Source organism: Spermophilus citellus, assembly GCF_964194105.1.
Source record: "Spermophilus citellus genome assembly, chromosome: 5".
In the NCBI taxonomy this organism is placed as follows: domain Eukaryota; kingdom Metazoa; phylum Chordata; class Mammalia; order Rodentia; family Sciuridae; genus Spermophilus; species Spermophilus citellus.
Window position 1 is genome coordinate 136,417,126 of NC_138186.1, and position 19,025 is coordinate 136,436,150.

A 19,025-nucleotide genomic window follows, 5' to 3' on the forward strand; every position below is an offset into this window, starting at 1 on the left:
TTCCAGATGGCTGTATCAGACATTGACTGAAACACTGAGTGATTTCGTTGCCTCTTTACGAATGCAGTAAAAATTACTAGGCTCTTCTAATTGAGCAGTACCTTGCACAATTTCCATCACATAGAGACTAAAGAAATTCTGAATCCGCATCTTAGGTTTTGACAAAAACACTTCAATAGCAATAAAATACTTATGATAGTTAACCCAATGTAACATTGTTTTAAGTGGGATAAAATAGAGTCCTTCAATGTAAAAAGGAGAGTGGAAAGGTAAAAGAAAAAAATTGTAAGACCAAAGGTCTTTCTGTTATTTCAAAATGTGATGTTTTCTGGTGGTGCTGGTTGTTTTAGTGTAGTATAACTACACTACGTCTAATTCTGGTGGGATGTGTAGTAAATCAAAAATATACTAAGGTAGTACAAGGACAATGTTTCTGATATGATTTCAGTATTTTTCATAATAGCTTACATAATCATGTCTTTTCTCTTCATCTGTTGTCTTATCTGCACTTTCAAGTCATAAAAATAAAAATAAGAAACGATAGCTAAAGATTTGACTTAGTTGACAAATCTTTAACAGCTCATGCATCTCCAAAATTTAGTACTTTATTACTGCCAACATTTCGTATTTAAATGAATGCAGGCTGGTAACAAGAAAATAAAATGACCGTATTGAAGGGGAAAAAGAATAAACTGCAGCCTTCTTCATGAGTAACACTTAAAACTGTTAAACGCATTAAAATCCCATTTAACAAATAGCAGAACCTAATGAACGCTGGGACTACTCAGTGAATACTAATGTGGAATATTACTGGGAAAGATGTTTGAGTGTTGAAATTTCTCATAGCTCAAAATGGCTATACAAATTAAGGAGAGGAACATCTGTTGTTCAAAAGACAAATGAAATTTGGCAGTTCGCAGAAAATATTTTTGTTTTTGTATCTTTATATTTTAAATTGTTTCTTAAAGCGGTCAATTGCTCATTCTTCTACCTGGAAACTTCCAATGCTCTTCCTTTAAGTTTTGTATATCAGTTTTATATGCGAAATCCTAGGATTTTATCTATGTGCAATCAATCAACCTGCTAATTAGTGCACTGTGACAATCTATTGCTTGATAAACAATTAATATATTAATCTGTTCGTGAATACTCATAGCAGCCAAAAGGTGGAAACAACACAAAAATCCATCAACAGAAAAATGGGTAAACAAAATATAGTATATACATGCAACAGTATATGACTCAAGCATCTGAGTCATATATTGTTGCATGTATATACCATGCTAGAATAGACTTCAAAACAGGCTAAGAGAAAATAATCAGACACCAGGGTCACATATTGCTTGATACTGTTAATATGAAATATCCAGAATTAGTAAATTCACAGTGATAGAAGCAGATTGATAGCTGACAGAGGTTGGAGGAAGAAGGGAAGAGACAGTGGCTACTTAATTTGCATGAGGTTTTCTTTGAGGCTGATGAAAATGTTTCCGATCTAGACAGAGGTAGTAGTTGCACAGCATTGTGAATGTACTAAATGATGCAGAATTGCACACTTTAAGAGTTCATTTTGTTGTGTGAATTCCACCTCAGATAATAAAAAGAGGAAGAAATGCCTAAGACACTGCATGCCATTGTGCACAAGGCTGCTTGGTGAGGGGAAGATCATTTAGTGATTTTTCAAATGACCCATGTAACATGAACACTGTATGATGGCGATTTTTAATGCCTACCTGTTGAGGACCTTCTATCAGGATGTCTAAGCTGTGCCCCTAGAAAAGACAGCATCCAAGAAATAATGCTGGATGAGTTCATCTGCCGTTAAAGATAATGCCCTGGTTTTTACAAGGCACCAGCTGTCACTCAGCACAGAGAAGATTTCATCCAGCTGCCTATTTTTTTTTTTAAGATTTCAGTTCCCTCTCCTTTTCTGCTTCTTGATCATAATGAACTCATACAAATTCCAAAGTAATATCAGTGTCTAGGATTAGTAAAGTGGAAGTAAAGCCAATAAAGATTTTAGCAACTTGTTGAAAAGTTTACAATGTTGTTGAAGGTTGTCACTTTTGAAAATAACGTTTAAACCTTGTCATGAGCCCTATAGCTTTGCTCTCTGGATTGGCTACAGCATACATTCCTACATCCAGCAAACTCTTGGTTTACATGTAAATCCCTGATTAATAAAAATCTCTTGAGTAAGAAATTCAGAATGCCCTAGCAAGAGCAGCTGAAATTTTCTTATGGCTAAAGGGTGCCATATTATGTCTTATAAAAATCTATCAATCATTTTAAAAAACAAAGTTTATTATTGTGAATCAACACAGGTCATTTAGGGTTTTTTTTTTTTTAATTCATTTGGTTGATTTTTTGCTTGTAAACATAGAAGTTTATTTGTCAATGCTCTGGAAGTCTGAGATCAGGGTGACAGCACAGTCAGGCTCTGCTGAGAGCCCTCTTCCAGATAGCAGCCTGCGCTCTTTTTATTGTATCCTTACATACTGGAAATAGGGCAAGAAATGCTATTGGAGTTTCTTATAAAGCCACTAATGCCATGTGGGCTCTGACCTCAGGACTGAATTTCCTCCCAAAGGCCCCATGTGTTAATATTGTCATGTTGGGGGTTAGGATTCACTGTTACATTATTAATTTTTAATTTTTTTGTCTAACCTGTACTAACTATTTACATTAATGAGGTTCAGTGTAATATTTCTTTTTTTAAAATATATTTATTTATTTATATGTGGTGCTGAGGATCGAACCCAGTGACTCAGATGTCCGAGGCAGGTGCTCTGCCACTGAGCTACAGCCCCAGTCCTCAGTGTAATATGTCAAAACATAGAGCATATCATGATGAGATGCAGCCTCCTCTTATACATCCCCTTCCCTTACCGCTAATAATCACTATTCTATATTCAGGTCAATTTTCATATATTTTTTAAATTCCACATATGAGAGAGAATATGTGGGACCTAACTTTCTGTGTTCAGCTTATGTCACTTAATATAGTGTCCTTCCAATCTACCCATTTTACTAAAGATGAAAGCTTTCATTCTTTTTTTTTTTTTTTGACTAAATGATCTGCCATTGTGTACATATACCACACATTTTAAATCCATTGACCCATAGATGGGCACCTAAATTGATTTCATATTTTAACCATGTGAATAATGCCACAGTAAATGTGAGGGTGCAGTATCTCTTTGGTATGTTTATTTCATTTCCTTTGTATATACCCAGAAATGGAATAGCTGGATCATATGGTAGATCTATTTTTAGTCTTTTGAGGAACTTCCCAACTGTTCCCCACAATGTCTCTACTCATTTACATTCCTATGAATGATATATAAGGGCTTCTTTTTTTCCTCTACATTCTTGCCTGAATTTTTTGTTTTTTATTTTCTTATAATAACCATTCTGACTAGGGTGATATGATAGCTAGTTGTAGTATTAATTTGCATTTCTCTGATGAGTAATGATATTGAGCATTTTTTTTCCATAAACTTTTTGGACATTTGTGTTAATTCTTTTGAGAAATATCTGCTTAGATAACTTCCCCATTTAAATTGGATTATTTGTTTATTCATCATTATGTTTTTGGGAGATGAGATCCTTATGTATTTTAGATATTAACCAGATGAGTAGTTAGCATATATTTTTGTTAGGATGTCATTTCTGTAGGTTGTTTCTTCACTCAGTTGTTTCCTTTGCTGAGCACGATTTTAGTTTGATGTGATCCCATTTATCTACTTTTGCTTTTGTTTCCTGTGCATTTGTGGTAATATCCAAAAAAGCCATTGTATATACCACTGTCTGTAACTGTTTCCCCTGTTTTTTTTTTTTTCTAATATTTTAATAGTTTCAGGACTTATTCTTAGGTCTTTGATCTACTCGAGTTAATTTTTGTAAATGATGAGAAATAGTGTTCAAGTTTCAGTCCTTTTCTGCATAAGGATATCCCGTTTTCCCAGCACCACTTTTGCAGAGGCTCTCCTTCCTCCAGTGTCCATTTTTAGCACCTTTGTCAACTGTCTGTTGGCTCTAGTGCATGGGTTTACTTCTGGAATCTCTCTGTTCCTTCATTGGTCTGTGTCTATTCTTATGCTAATGATTTGGTTACTGTGACTCTGTAGTATGTCTTGGAATCAAGTATTGTGATGCCTCCAGCTTTCTTCTTTTTTGTTTAAAATTGCTTTTACTATGCACAGTGTTTTGTGTTTTCATATGAATTTTGGGATTTTGTTTTTTCTAGTTCCATGAAAAATGTTATTGGTGTTTTTGATGGAAATTGCATTGAATCTATAAGTTGCTTTGGATAGCGTGGACATTTTAACAATATTAATCCTTGTAGTCAATGAACACCAAAGGTACATTTTTTGTGTGCCTTATTCAATATTTTCTCATCAATGTCTTATAATGTTCATTGGAGAGGTCTTTAACTTCCTTAGTTATATTTATTCTTAGGGAATTTTTCAAGCTATTATGAATGGGATTTCTTTCTCAATAATTTCATTATGATATATAAAAATGATACTGATTTTTATGTTGATTTTCTATATATACTGAATTTATCATTTCTAATAGGCTTCTGATGGAATCTTGAGGGGTTTTTATGCATAATATCATATCACCTGCAAACAGGGATAATTAGACATCCACTCTTCCTATTTATGCACTTTGTTTCTTTCTCTTGCCTAATTGCTCTAAGTAATCATTAGTTTTGCCCTCTTAGAGTTTATTTAAAATTTGTTAAATGATTTGGGTTTACAAATAGTTCAGGTAGTATTTTCATTACTACTTATGTAGTCATTTTTACCGTGTTTCAACAATCAGTGAAAATATGTTAATTGTGTGTCTAGTATTTCATAATTACTATAATATCAAGAATTGGTATTTTTTTTATTTAATCACTTTACCAGCTTTTCTCTCAAATAATAAGTGATGCCAAGTCACTTGGCTAACATCACCAAATGGTATAAAAGTATCAGTAAAATAAAATTCATACATACAGAGAACAGTGATTTAATTTACACCAAAAATAGTTTAAGAATAGTGCTAACTAGCTCTACTGAGCATTTGAGAAAGTTTCACTTATACCTACTACAACATGGGTTTATCTATGAAGAAAAGAAACCAAAATTCATTCCACTTTTTCTTTCAATTTAAAAACTAAAATTTAAGATTAATACTGTCCCCTGTTTTTCTACTTCAAACAGTCATGGGAATTAATGTATTCTATTTTAAAAATCACTTAAATTATATGATTTTAAACTGTTTTTTTTTTAGCCTTCATAGAAAGAAAATGAAAATATATAGCAGCCAGGCACAGTGGCTATGCAATAATCCCAGCCTCTCAGGAGGCTGAGGGAGGAAGACTGCGAGTTCAAAGCAAGCCTTAAGAATTTACCAAGCCTAAGTAACTTAGCAAAAACTTATCTCTAAATAAAATATTTTTTAAAAAGGAGCTGAGTTAAGCACCACTGGGTCTAATCCCTGGGACCCCTCCCCTTCCCCTACCCCAAAACACACAAAGCTAAGAACCAATAAATAAGGAAGAACATTCTCATATCTTTTCAGTATTTGATGGTTGTGATGATTGTCAGCATTTATAGCTGAGTAGGCCTTACCTAATAGAGCTGTTCCTCAGTATCCTCAGGTGATGGATTCTACCCAAATCCCTGTATGCTTAGTCCCCATATCAAATGATGCAGAGTCTGCATATGACCCATGCAATTTTGCTATACAGTTTAAATTAACACTTGATTACATGTAGTTGCTATATGAGCAGTTTTTCTAGTATATTGTTTAGGGATGACAATGACAAAAGTCTGTACATTTTCAGTACAGGTTCAGTTTTCCCAAATATTTTCAATCCACAGCTAGTTGAATACACAGATGTGGAGCCATGGATAGTGAAGGCTAACTATATAATGCATGACAGCTTCAAGTTATGGATATTCATTTGCTTTCTTCCAATGGATGATTTTCTCATATTTGTATTATAGTTGCTATACATGTTCTTTAGCCAATATAATGCCATAATGCCGAAGAGATTGTGTATTTACTTAGTATCCGTTTCCCCACTTCTCAGGTTGAGCTCTGTGAAGCTTGAATCTGCTGTCCCATATCCTACTGATGGAAGTGTTGCAGCTGCTGTGGAAATCTGTCAGTGTCCACCAGGGTATAGTGGCTCCTCTTGTGAAGTAAGTTTGTAAAAATATATTCTCCATGCAATATAAGCTCCTTCAGATACTATTCTGAATACAGGAGTTCTTTGCTAATAATTGCACAAATAATCATGTATTACTTAAAGAAGGAACAAAATTCTACTAAAAAGTCAAGACTTGTCCAAAAAGTATTAACCACATAATGCCATCATGAAATTGGTTCCTTTTGAGACATTTTTTCTTACTATAACTGAAAAATATGATGTTTCCATAAATATTTCTTTCCTGTTCAATCAGTTGCATGCTGGATGGCAGCAGAATAATATTTCAAAGTGTTTTTTTTTTTCATTTTCATTTCAGTAGTTATCCAGAATTTAGTACTTGTTTCTTTTTATTTTCCCATTTTTAAATCCTATATATACCTCTTTTACTCTACTTCCTGAGAATACAACCAAGTCACAACCATCTGAAGCTTGCAATCTTCAGAATGTCAAGAACATAATTCATGGAACAAATACCTTGCTCTAGGAAATTCTTTACCATTTTTTTTATTTGTTTAATATATAAGTTTCAGAAATTAGTTGTTGTCTCAAAATTCCAGATTTAAAATAAAATTAATGTTTCTTACTTAATACCACAGTATATCTTTTTAAGAGAGCAATTTTATTTACTTCTATGTATTTTCTCTGAGGTAGTTTGAAAATTGATTTTACTTGAAACCTGGTCAAAAATGTAAACATGAATTCCCTGCCAAAGGGAATGCCTTCAAGATAAATAAGAGCTTAAAGTCTTTAAAATGATACCTTTAAGGAATCATTTGAGTGCATCAGGATGTTCCAGTTCAGAACACTTACCTATTACACCATTTATAGAAATACTATAGGCACTGCTTTGTGAGTTCCCTCATACTTTAAAATAATATGTGCTTCCAGAGAGTGCTCAGACCTTACAGTCGTATTCATGACAAATGTGTTTTCTTTAACTGGGCAGATTTACCTATCTAGAAATAAAACTAAAGGTAATTCATTATAGTACTTGTTTTTCCAAAATTTTTGAAGAAAGGAAAAAAAATCATGGATTTAAACTATCTATGTCCAGCCCTATTTGATTGCAGATATAAAATCTATGTTTTATTTGAAGACACTTTTTTTTATAACAAGTCTTTCAGCTTTTATTTTCAACTCCTTTTGGAAATTTAAATTCCTATTTCAGTAATAATAATAAATACCTTATTTCTCTTCTTGCTTTAATACATACCCACATCATTCTCATTTTAATTCATCATCTTTTATGCATGGACCACATGCCTATAGAATAGAAAATTGTCTTAATATTATAATGGTTTAATCAGCTATATTTCATGTTACTTTTGTCCCTTTGAAAATATTCTGACAAATTCTGCACACATTTGATAAGTTATGTAAATTTCTCTGTATAAATTGTCAATGAGTATACAACACAATCTCTGTTCTTGAAGAACTAACAATCTGGGGAGACAGAACAAATACCTATGAAAAATTGGATCATAGCACTGTATCATTAAGGGACCAGTTAACAGGGGATCCTTCAAAGGGTGAGCTACTCTAGTGGAAAGAAATGTCTTGGAAAGTATCTGAGAGATGCTAAATATTAGTAACACATGGATTGGAAGAGAGAAGCATGCAAGTGTGGAAAAGAGAACAAAAAAAGGAGCGGAAGAAGAAAAATAAAGCTTCCTTGAACTTGTCACACAATAATTGATAAATAAAGTTTCTTTGAGACACATAAATGAACTTAGTTTAATCAAGGGACAATAAGTTTTGGAACTCTGGAGTTCCTCTCTGATTTTGTTTCTTTTACCCTCTAATGATCTTTTCTGTTCTTTATCAAAACTTCCTGTCCCTAGACTTGATATCACCCAATGCTGTCCTTTCTTGAGGTTGTTTTCTTTTTTCACTGAGCTTAGTTCAGAAGGCCAGTCACTAGGTTTGTTATCATTAATATCCTGCGATCCCTTAAAAGCAGAGTAAACTACAAAGACCATCCCATTACTTAATTATAGATTACTAAGAACCTCTGGCCAAAAATTTATTTGAGACTTTATTTGGGACTATAATGTTGATTTAGAAGCTATTTTTTTTTTTAAAAAATTCTTCTTCTCATTTCTACTTGTCATCTTATAAATCGCTCTACATTTAAACTTTCAAATATTTTCTTATTTTCCTAGTACCATCATAATCCATTTTACTTGATAGGTGAGGAAATGAAAGCACGATAGGATACTAAAAAAACAAAGTTTTAAGGCCAAATCTGTTTCCTCTTAATATGAATCTCTATATACAAGTGTTTGTACTCTCACTTTACTTCAGTATTTTATAAAGCATATATTTCAGGCAGTCAAGACCCAGGACATGAAGGATAATGTGATAAAGAGTACAGATATGGTCTTTGAAAAGCTAGGTAAATTAACAGGATGTCATCACATCACAAAGGTCCGGAGGAGACTGATTTCATATGAAATCAGACAGGAAGAGAAAGAGTATTCAAAGATGGAGAGACTACTTTATAAAGTTTGCCATGAAAGGCTTTCTGAAGTGGTGACATCAAACCATGTTAAAGAATGAGAAGTAAAAAGAGCTTATGAGGAAGTGGCCTAGAGTTTGGAGTCTGCAGGAACCTGAAAGAAGGCAAGTTTGGCTGCAGTTTAGTAAGCACAGGGGTGAGTGGCCCAAAATGTGAATGGGGGAGCCAGGCCATTCAGAGGTGTTCACACATGGTAAGAATCAAGATTTTATTCTGAGTGCCATGCAGAATCAATAGAGGTCTTTAAGCAGGATGTTGCCGTGACTTGAATTATGTTTTTTTGACTGTATTTTTTGACTTTATACTATAGTCACATCATTATTACTATAACATAAAGAACACACTGTAGAATGGCGTGACTGGTAGGAAGAAGAATAGTTAATACACTAGTACAGATAGAACACAGAAATTACAATAGTTTGTGTTCATTTATTGGCAGGGCATGTACAAATACAGAACATATTATATATGTGTTTTGAGAACCAATAGGACTTACTGGTATTCTACATGCCAGGGGGAGAAGAAGAAATAGTTTACCAACGAGTCATAGGTTACCAGCTAAAAACTGTACAACTGGATGTGATGACATTGATTGAGCTGGGAATGGCTACTCTGGAGGAATAATTGGGTTGGAGTGAAGAGGGAATCAATAGTCCATTTTAGAAATATTTGGTTTGGAAACACTGTGAAGTGTAGATGTCAATGTGTCCTTAGAATATGCATGTCTTGGACTTAGCATATCTATCTGCCTGGTTGGAAGGCATTAAACTATGGGACTAAATAAATTAACCAAGAGAGAATGTGATTAAAAAGAGAAAAGCAACCTCACCTAGACCCTGAGGGGCTCCTGACAATGAGAAGTAGGGTCAGAGCAGAGAAGAATGTAAAGAGAAAGGAGATGAATTCAGGGAGCATGATGTTGCAGAGGTTGGGAGAAGACTTTCAAGGTAGAATAGAGTCAGCCAGGCAGAATGATAAGAAGATCCCAGACCAAATACAGTTACAGAGTTGTGCACTGTGTTTGGTCAAATGGAACATGGTGGCAGGGACAAGAGAAGTTTTAATTGAGTGAGCACAAAACAGATGAGTATGGGATGAAGCGAGCAAGGCAATCGAGGAAGAAAAGATTGTGTAGAATAGTTTTACTGAAAAGAAAAAAAAAGGTGACAGAAAGTGTTGTGTAAGGTTAAAAGAGTGATTTTGCCATTTTGTTTTTTTTCTGTTAGTTTTTGATGGAGGCAGTGGGTCATATTTCTGAGATGATGATAGTGGTCCAGTAACAAAGATTTTATTGATGGAGCAGTGAGAGGGAATATTGAAAAGACAAAAAGATCCTGGAATCAAGAACACAAGTGGAGTAAGATTTCCTTCAGAGGAGGAAGGATCCTGCATTACCTCCTCTATTGTTGCAGAGGGAAATTGGCAAGAATGTCTGAAGACAAAGGTGCATTCTTGTTGGCTTAGGATCGGAAAGATAGATTCTGATGGCTTTCTTTTTTTTTTTTTTTTTCTGTGACTAAAGGGGTAAATTCACTGATTAAGAAAAAGGTCTAGGGAGTTGGGGCATCTGAAAAATGAAGGTGTTATACAAGTGCTACATTTTAAAATGTTAAAAATATATGTTAAGGAAATCTCTATAAACATCTGCCCTAAAAACCTCCTATCAGTTCTCTCGCTCTTCTCTTGATATAAGCTTTACCTCCTTCTGGATAGGTAGCTTCACCAGTTTATAAACATTTATATTATAGAAGAACATCACTTCCATAATAAATCTATGGAGACCAAAATTTTAACAGGGGGAAATTATTGGAAAGGAACAGAAAGTCCACACTTTCTCTTTCATACTGCTCAAAATAAGAGGAAAGTTGATTTTATTTTATTTTCAGATATGAAATATCTGCAGATCCTTTTTTTCACGTGTCTGTTATTGATGTTCAAATTGAAGAGTCCTCATATCCTAAGGCAGAAGAACATTTCCAACAATACACAACACAATTCTATATACTTTATTACTTCAGTGGTTTCTTTCATTTCTATTTTCAACTGGAAAAAAAAGACCTTTTGTGATATATGGTGTTGTATTTAACCATCCAGAAATACAGTTTATAACCCACAAAAGGTGATTACTATATGGACTCATAAGCTTCTAGAAGACATCAATACTTACCTTACAGTGAATTTAGATACCTTTCAGTTTGTAGAAATCCCCAGAGAATAAAAATTTAATTAAGAGTGAGTGGATTTAGAGCAGGTACTGACAAATAGGAAATATAAACCCCAAGTATCCTGTTATAATTGGAATTCTGGTTTTATATCATAAACTGTTTCATATATAAGAAATCTACAATGAAGATAAGCCAGATTATAGGATAATAATACCATAAAATAAACTATCAGGGGAATATATGGTAAATAAACCACAAGCTACTTTGGGTAAATTTGAAAAACCATTATAGGATGGAGGAAATTTGGAATGAAATATATAAATTACAAATGTATTAAAGTCAAATGTGTATGTTGTCAAATGTAGGAGGCAACTGCTGTCTGTTTTGCAGATGATTTCAAAGATTTTTATGAATGTGAAGGGGTTGAGGGTGGCGACTGTGTGCAAAAGGGAGCTATTCCCAAGTCAAATTACTTGGGATGATGTTGAGTGCCCTAGTAGGCTAAGATTCTCTGAACCCTTTTATGTTGGCTGCTTTTTTTTTTTTCAGTACTTTTCCTTCTATTTTCCTGTCTGTGCTATTTACTTTGAGACTGTCACATTTCAATTCTTTATATCTGTGCTTTATTTTACCATTTCAGAAGAGACACCATGCTAACGCTTCCTCTAATCTCATACCTGCCAATAACAGTAAGGTCAGTACGAAGTCCCAATGTCAGGAATAATAGTGCTACAGCAATGTTTCAATAGTGGCTACCTTTGACAGCATATTTGCTGAGTTTGCTACCTAAGTTATTTTCTATTATCAGAAAAAAAATTCTTTTTTTTTTTTAATACCAAGACTGATGCAAAATTTATCTTTCTTTCAGTCTTGTTGGCCTCGGTACAGAAGAGTTAATGGCACCATATTTGGTGGCATCTGTGAACCATGTCGATGCTTTGGTCATGCAGAATCCTGTGATGACATTACAGGAGAATGCCTGGTAAGTGCTGTCTTTCCACTGGGGATGCTGATTGACACAGCTAAAATTGACTCAACAAATGCCGCAGTTTGGTTGCTGCCTTTGGAACCTTGAACACTTGAGTAAAGAAGTGGTTTGACAACGATATTTATATTGAACTAAATTAGAAGCTGAAAATACTCTTGAATATGTAATCTCCCTAGTAACTATTAGGAAGTATTTATTTATATTAGTCTAAGAATTGAGTTAGAGCTACATCATTATAGAGCATAACTAATGACTAGGATATATATTCTAACATGAATATATGTGATTTCACTCCCTTCCATAAATCTACCAAAAATAGACTGTTCTAAAACAAGAAATTATGTATAGCCCTATAATAGGAGAAGTGTAAAAGATAACCTTTATAATACACATAATTCAGGGGTTTTTTTATAATTTATTATTTTCACATTGAAAATGAGGACATTTGCATATTTATCTGAAACTTTCAGCATTTAACTACATTCAAAGTGTCATGCATAGATAAAAATAATAAATATATGGAATACATATTCACTAGAGTCGTTTCTCCTTCTACAATTAAGGCTATACTTTTAACAAGAAAATAAGCTCTGCAAAGTGCAGAGCACTTTCTATCCTTCTAAGAAGCCTTAGGACTGGAGAATTACTCTGAATAGGCCGTTCTGATTAACTCAAGGGCATGTTAGTTTTATATTGTCTGACATGGCATGAAGCTTGAAACAACACTTCTCATTTCATTAGTCTTGCAGAAACACAATTTGAAACAGTGCCAATTTAGGAGGATATCATACTCTCATTTCCCTGCAGAATGTAAGACAGACTATGTTATCAGTAATTCTTAATGTTTTCTTTCTCTTGCTCATTTTCCCCCCTTTCTCTTCTATTTAAAAGCTTCTGGGAAAAATCCAAAATGAAAACTCAGGGCTTTTGTTTCAATGTAATTTTGCATTTAGGTTTATTGATGTACTTTCTGTTTTCTCTATATAAGATTTTGTTTAATTGCATTGCAGTATAAAGCATGATAGACTTAATTTGTGGATCACTAGATTTTTCAAATGGCATTTTTACGAATAGAAAGACTAAGTGATTTTCATTTTAATTATACCACAGTCTTTTAAAACGTACCTTGGGAAAAATATTGAGTTACCTTTAAACACTTTATTAACATGCAGTAGGAAATATACAGCTCGAAACTAATGTGGATTTGCTTTACTTACCAGAAAAAAGCAAAAATAAATATGTCACAATACCAAACTCATAATGTTCCCTAAGGTAATATCCCAAGTTGAATTCATCACAATAAAATGAAATCATGCTGTTGGTTAATTTGGTGATATGATATTTTGAAGAATGAAACATTTGTTTTAGAATTAAATAGCTTCTTTCAGCGTAATTTTGAGAGAAATTAGGGAGGAAGCAGTGATAGCTGAGATCTTATAAAAAACCTATTTTATTGGCTGTTTAATGGACAAGAAGATAGAAATCTACCTTCAAATAACAGAGGAATCTTGGAGACAAAATCTCCTGTTCCTTGGATTTTCCCAGGTAGCTGGCAAGTAAATGATCAGGTAAGATATATTCTGGAGACATTCAAGTGTTCTTTCTCTGAAATGGTATTGAAATCTAAGTGTCAATATCTTAATTGAAGCTTATGTGATCCACAAGGAGAAAAATATTGGAATAATTGCATTACTAAGGCATTCTTACATTTTATTGTTCAATTGATCTTATATTTCAGCTTTTTTATTATTCATGGGGAATTGTTTCTTTCATTAAAAGATAATTTATGAAACTTATAGACTTATTTTAGTTTAGCTTGTCTGATTATAAATTAACTGAAATACATTTTTGACATCAGAATAAAAATTCAGACAACTGCTATAATGTGAACCTATATGGAAAAAGTCATTTTAACTCAGAGTATGATGTGATCCAGGAAACATTTAAAGCCACATGGGAAGATGGTATGTTTCTCATTGTTCTCATGATATGTGATGGGAACAAACATTTGAAAGGCACTTTTATAGCAAATCACCCTTGTAAACAACCGGCTTATCATAGTGAAACTTTCATGTTTTTCAGTGTTGATTATATTGGTTGTGTGATGCTATTTTATAGTTTTAATTACAAATATACTTGTTTGAAGATTATTTTATTTTTATTCACTGAAACCTAAAAATGCAAAGTGTAAGAAACTTTATTTTTCCATTAAATCAGTTGTTAAAGAAAAGCAGGGTCTCTGAGTTATGCAAGATTTTCTGTGGAGTTTTACAATTACATTTTCAATCTAGTTAAATTGTAATTAATTTTATGATTGAATTTTTTAAACTCTAAAGTTGTTGACAGAATTTTAATTTTGTTAACATGACAACATGCAAAGAATTTTCCAAAAAAACAAACAATTATTTGGTAAGACCTAAGTTAAGATAAACTTAAAAAGTGAAGGAGGTGATAGGAAGGCCCAATCAAAAGAAAGTTTTCTTTCAATTGTTCTAGGTTTTGTCCTTAACATCCTAATATACTGTGTTAGACAACTGTTAATAGCAAAGTTAGTTAATTGTTACACTGTCTTTTAAAAAGTCAAATATATTTGAGAAATAATTTAAAATAGCTCAAAGGAAAACCTGTCTTCGAGTATCACCAGTTACTATAGAAATACCTTTCACTTGTAGTTGATAGCAATGACATGGAGTATTCAGAGCTTGAAAACTTTAAGTAATGAACTTTAGCTTCCATTTTCTTTTAATTTTTATTTATTTATATGCAGTGCTGAGAATTGAACCCAGTGCCTCACACATGCTATTCGAGTGCTCTACCACTGAGCCACGACCCCAGCCCAACTTTACTTCTTTATTTCAGAGAATGTAAATAGGAGGTTCGAGTTAAATGAATGGATTATGATTTAGATTTTTTTTCATTCAATAAACAAATCTGATATCCCCTAAGAAACTATAATAAGCAATGTTCAAAATATATCTTCATTTATTTGGTTGTTTTTGTTAAATCTATATACTAAACAAAACTGACACTCATCTTATTTCTAAACCTATGGAAATAAATAAAATGTGGAATTTTCATTAACCTGATCTGACTGTTCCAACAGTCATAAAAACATATAAACTTTTACTGTGCTCAAGATTAATTTATATTCTTCCTATTTCCTTCATAAATTTGGGTGTTGGTGATAAAAATAAAGGCTGTACATCCTTGAGTTCTTATGAACCCTTGTAAACATGTAGAAAAATTATAATTACATGTGCTTATTAGACTTAAAATAAACTTCAGTACTAATGAATCCATGCTATATGATTTTAGAAGGAATTATATAACATCATTGTATCATTGGAAACAAGACCTATATCTACATGATACAATAAATATTTATCAAATTGTGCTATTGGAGACAGTTCTACTGCTTGATTAGCTGGACGTTTATACCAGTCTTGATGAGTTTTATGAACACAGCCTGAGATTAGGAATATATTTTAATTAATATGATAAAATCAAGAAATAAATTATTTATTTTGATTTTGATTTTTGAAAAAGAGATTGCTCTAAAAATAATAATTGGTAGAAAGATATAGTTTCTACTAGGTTTTGAAAGTATCTGAGGAAAAATTTTATGTGCTCTGTGATTTCATCATATATTTAAGATTTTTTTCCCATTTTCTCAATGTTCAATTATGAATCAAACAAGCTCCTCACAGATATAATATAAGAAAGCATTGTGCAAACATCAGAGTCTGCTAAGTTCAAAATTAATGCCTGAGCTAAGAGGGCACAGTCTTGGGGGATTTGTATGATTAGCCACAGTTCTCATTAAATCAGCAGTTTTAAGCTACAATTGATTTTTACTTAGAATCAGCTACAATTTCCATTAAACTTATGTCATTAGGGCTATCTGACTACATACACATACACACACTATCAAATACATTTTCTTAAGAAAAAAATAAAGAGGAAATAAAATTTGCATAATGAAAATAATTTATAAAGGATTTCAGTTATCTTTTAAATTATGTATGTGTTGAGCCTAGTATGTAGTTGATGAACTAGATATTAACTTCCAATGTTATTTCCCTGCTAAAAAAGTGACCGTTTAATGTGGAAAAATTTATCTTCCTGGTGGGGAACAGACTAATGATTTTATAGACCTATTTTCAGCAACATGGTGCTGTTTGAGACCAAAATATAAACTCTGATATGCTCTTCTTCCTCAGAACTGTATGGATCATACAGGTGGCCCCTATTGCAATATATGTCTTCCTGGTTTCTATGGTGATCCTACTCAAGGAACTGCTGAAGATTGCAAGCCCTGTGCTTGTCCGCTCAATATTCCATCCAATAAGTGAGTAACAAACTTTCCTTACCAAGGAGTTTGGTTTCCAGTTCTATAAGTGTATCTTTGATATCAAATGTAAACTTTCTCTTGTTGCATGCACATAAATAATAAATACATGCATGAATTTTTCAGGAAGGCGATGTGAGTTTTTAATGTAAAATATTTAAAATTATGACCATTTATTTCTAAAGGTTTTTAGTATTTTGCCCTAGATTTGATGATTTAGTAATTAAGAGATAGAACTCAAATAGCATTTCTATCCTAGTTCCAAAGAACATAATTTAAATAAACACATACATGTGCATGTGTAGACATATATGCCTACACACCATAAGATCAGTGACATTAAATGCTGCTCATTTAAATCCTAGTGTAGCTTTTGTGTGTGTATGTGAAAGTATGTTTGGGCAAGTCACAAACTTCTCAAAAGCTAAAATGAAGGGATTTGATTAGTTGAAACTTTAAGCTAGTTTTGATGAGTTTTATGAACACAACCTGAGATTAGGAATATATTTTAATTAATAAGATAAAATAAGAAATAAATTATTATTTTTATTCTTATTTTTGAAAAAAGATGGCTCTAAAAATAACAATTGGTAGAAAGTCCTTGAAGCACTGCATTCAATTCTCAGCACTGCATATAAATAAAAATTTAAAGACAAACAAAAGCTGAAGTTGATTACTTAAAGTTTTAAAGCTCTGAAACTCCATGCCATTGCTATCAAACCAGCTGATCTTCAATTACCCATACTATCCCTGAATTATCACATAGTTTATCTTATACACAATATTTACAGATAAATATGTTTATTTATACATATATCTCCATCTTATTAAAATTGGTTTAACAGTACACATTTTATCATAAATTTATGAATAATAAACTATGGGTATTAATTGCTACATTATCTATTATAAACAATATAGATCTTAAAAGTTTTAATACAAACTTCATATAATTTATATCCATTTTTTTCAGTTATTCACCTAGAACAATAATCTATTAGAAAATATTTTAGAAAAGGAAGGAAGGAAAGAAGAAAGGAAGGAAGGAAGGGTTAAATAAATTAATACAGTTTTCTTTGCTCTTTCCCTTACTTTTCATGAGAATGCTCTATAACAGATTCAAAAATTGATATTACTACAAAATGTGGCTGTGTTAGTCAAATTTTCATCACTGTGACAAAATATCTGAGATAAATAAAGAAGAAAAAATTTATTTTTGCTCACAGTGTCAGAGTTTTTAGTGCATGGTCAGATGGTTGAATTGTTTTTAGACCTAGGTGAGGAAGAAATATGGTGGAAGGGCGTGGCTTAGGAAAGCTTCTCATTGGGAGGCAGACAAAAAGGAAAAGAGAAGGAGAGAGAGGAAGGGGCCAGTGACAAGATATAATTTCCAAAAGCATTCTCCCAAGAATAGATTTACTTCAATGAGGTCCTACTTCCTATAGTTTCCATCATTTCCCAATAGTTCATTCAAATTATGAATCCTTCAATGGCTTAACCCATTGATGAGGGTAGAGCCCTCATGGTCTAACTATTTCCTAAAAACCTTACCTCTGAACATTCCTATATTAGGAATCAAGAAGGCAAATAGTTCTTACGGGTAAATAATTGCAAATAACTATAATTTTACTTATTTTATTATTTTTGGTGCTAAATTTAGATCCAAGATCTTGTAATCTGCCACTGAGCTACACCGCCAGCCCTAACTATAATTTTAAATGAAAGGAATTTTCTTTTGAGAACTTTTAAGAGTAATCTTAGTACTTAGTGAAGTTCTTATCATGTGATGCACTTTCCATCTGTTTCTACAAGCAGTGATAAAACTTTTAGGGCAGAAATTTCAAATAATTTTTAAGTGAAATCTGTCAGCTATGATTTTTAAATGTGAAGTTTTGATCAAGGAGGTCATACTCTTAGGTCTTACCCAAGATGTTCCTAATTAAGATACTATATTATTATTAGATCTAATGAATACAACAGGCTAAAAAATGAAAATAATTCTGTTTTCAAGATTAAAGTCCTCCTGAGAACTGTGCTTTCTTGTATTCAGCTCACATGGAATCCTTATCCTCCTCTCCAACTATGCTTCTCTTCCAATGTTCCACCTTACTCATTGTTTGAAAAAGAACTAACATTGAATGAAAACAGCCTACTATATTCTAGGCATAGGATCATGAACTGTATTAGGTTATTTCACCTTCAGAAATTATCCAATTTGGTAGATAGACTAATAAGTCAAGTTTATGAGTAGAAAGGGTGTTATAATATCAACTTTGAAGTCAAAACTCCCTTAGTTTAAATGGTGGATCCATACTTTCCACTGGTACAACTTTGGGCAACTTTCTTAAACTACCTTACTTTATTCAACATTAGTTGTGATAACTGAACACTCTCACAGGGTAGTAAGAATCACACCATTAAAATATGTGAAGTACATAAAACAGTGAGTGGAAATGGTGAACTGTGGATTGATTGTTAAGTAACTTGCAAGAGTCATAAAGCATCAGTATCAGAAAACAGTTTTAACTTTAATATCTTTTATATGTTCCAGTCCTCTGCAGTCTATGTTGAGGACTTTTTAAAAAATAAGTAAAAATAATGCAGGTTAACATAAAACCTGAAACAATTAATCAATCCACTAGGTAAGTTAAGTTTCCTAGTAAGATCCTGAAAAAATGAGAAGTTGATTTAACCTATATTAGGGATCAGAACATTTCCAGAACATAGGGAATGAGCTTGGAAAGACATAGAACTTAAGAACCTTTGCCCACCAAAGGTATCAGAGAAGAGGAAGAAAA

General features: G+C 32.7%; 1 protein-coding gene across 1 annotated transcript in view; it reads left to right on the plus strand.

Annotated features, from left to right (window-relative positions):
• The window catches only part of LAMA2 (laminin subunit alpha 2), a 576,405-nt gene that overhangs the window by 315,016 nt on the left and 242,364 nt on the right, over window positions 1-19,025 (plus strand). The window contains exons 15-17 of the mRNA XM_081295188.1: window positions 6,089-6,200; window positions 11,760-11,873; window positions 16,100-16,227. Of these exons, the coding sequence (XP_081151314.1) occupies window positions 6,089-6,200; window positions 11,760-11,873; window positions 16,100-16,227 (354 nt within the window). The remainder of the gene's footprint in view (window positions 1-6,088; window positions 6,201-11,759; window positions 11,874-16,099; window positions 16,228-19,025) is intronic.